General features: G+C 46.1%; 1 protein-coding gene across 1 annotated transcript in view; it reads left to right on the forward strand.

The window, feature by feature from the left end:
- Nucleotides 1-1,225, forward strand: part of LOC309704933 (protein NLRC3-like) — an 18,848-nt gene extending 17,623 nt beyond the window's left edge. The window contains exon 10 of the mRNA XM_082530445.1: nt 1-1,225. This exon is cut by the window's left edge and continues 504 nt beyond it. Within this exon, the coding sequence (XP_082386571.1) occupies nt 1-35 (35 nt within the window). The 3' untranslated portion in view covers nt 36-1,225.
- Nucleotides 1,226-1,648: the final 423 nt, after the last annotated feature.

Consider the following 1,648-nt stretch of genomic DNA (forward strand, 5'->3'; position numbering starts at 1 on the left):
TCTGGTCTCCTGGTTCCTCAGTGTCCCTGTGCTGATCCAACAGACAGTTTCCATGACTGCAAGTGTTGAGTGGAAAAATGCTACATTGCATTATTGCATCCTCTCACCACAGGAGGCGCTGTTGGCACCACTGATTGCTGATCAGCTGTTCTCTGATGATCTGATTGATACTGTGAATAACGGGACTCACTGAACTCTGTGACACAGTGAAGATTACAGAGTTGAACTTCACCCTTTAAGACTGACCACAGAACCAAGTCCGCCAGAGCTTTTGTTATATTTTTACATGCTGTGGAGCCATTTGTGGGAGCATTTCAAGTTGCTATACATCAATACAACTGTTATAGCCCTAATTTTAATAATATGTATGCATTAAGTCCATAGTAACTACATAAACTGCAAAAACAACCTCTGCTCATCCATCTCTGTGTGTATCAGGATACATTTGGTTCATAATACACAGAAAAATCAGAGTTATTACCTGTAATAAATGTGAAAGATTCCTGCAGTGATAACCAGGCAGGACTGAAACACATCCAAGCTGTCACCACGGTAACAGCACCGCCCATCCACAGGTGAGGGGAGGAGCAAAAAGAGGGACTTTGACCATTTTATACTAAAAACACTCAACTAATGTTTCTAATATGAAACAAATAAGCCCACATTAATGTGAGCGTTTATTAAATAATAATAATGATGATTTCCTCCTGATCTCATTTCCACAGCAGAGAAAACTGTGGTGTATATTGAGGTGGAGGGTGTGGTCTGTGGCTCAGGTGTAGAGTGAGGGTGGGGTGCACCACAGCAGCATGCTGGGACTGCTGAGGGTGGAGGAGGGAGTGATGATGACATCAGAGCTGCAGCACAGAGACCAGTGAACACACAGTCTGTTCATCTTTGCATAGATACAATATACAGCACAATATTGAATGACAGACACGCTGTGGGAGCTTCCACAGATACACTGACGTCAGCATCCAGAGTCCTCCTGCTGCTCCCCCCTCAGAGCCCCGTGATCAGCACCAACACATTCAGTTAGATGACAGAGTCCAGCTGCAGCTAGAATCAGCTCCCCTCTGTGAACAACAGCACAGCGTCAGTGTTTCACACTCAGTGAAAGGAGGAAACAGCAGAAGAACACCATGTGTGCTACGTTTCCCAGGACACACTACAAACTGCACAAATACAGAGCAGCACGTGGAAGGACCTGGAGCTGCATTTACAGAGCTGCAGACAGCGTGATGTCCTGTATGGACAGGTGGAAGGAACCAAGTCCTCAGCTGGAACACTCGTGTTTGTCCACAGACAGGAAACACAGCAGGAAACTTCCTCACAGAAGTGCAGCTCATGGATAACACACTTCCTGTCAGTCAGAATGAGGCTGCAGCCAAACACAGAAAGGTGTTTTTGTCCAGATGAGCCCAGAGAAGAAACACGAGTGTTCACAGACATCAGAAGCTCAGAGAGGTGAAACATGAGGTTGGAGTCCTCGTCAGCATCCAGAAGAGCTGCTGTGAAACCCTGAGTACTCATGACAGACTCTGATGGCACAAACACATCATGATTCAAACAGAAAGACAAACATGGAGCTCCTGATCCTCCTGCATGAGAACAAGCTGACATGAGCGCTGTGTCTGAGAGTGTCTCC

This window comes from Aulonocara stuartgranti (genome assembly GCF_965226115.1).
Source record: "Aulonocara stuartgranti genome assembly, chromosome: 4".
In the NCBI taxonomy this organism is placed as follows: Eukaryota; Metazoa; Chordata; class Actinopteri; order Cichliformes; family Cichlidae; genus Aulonocara; species Aulonocara stuartgranti.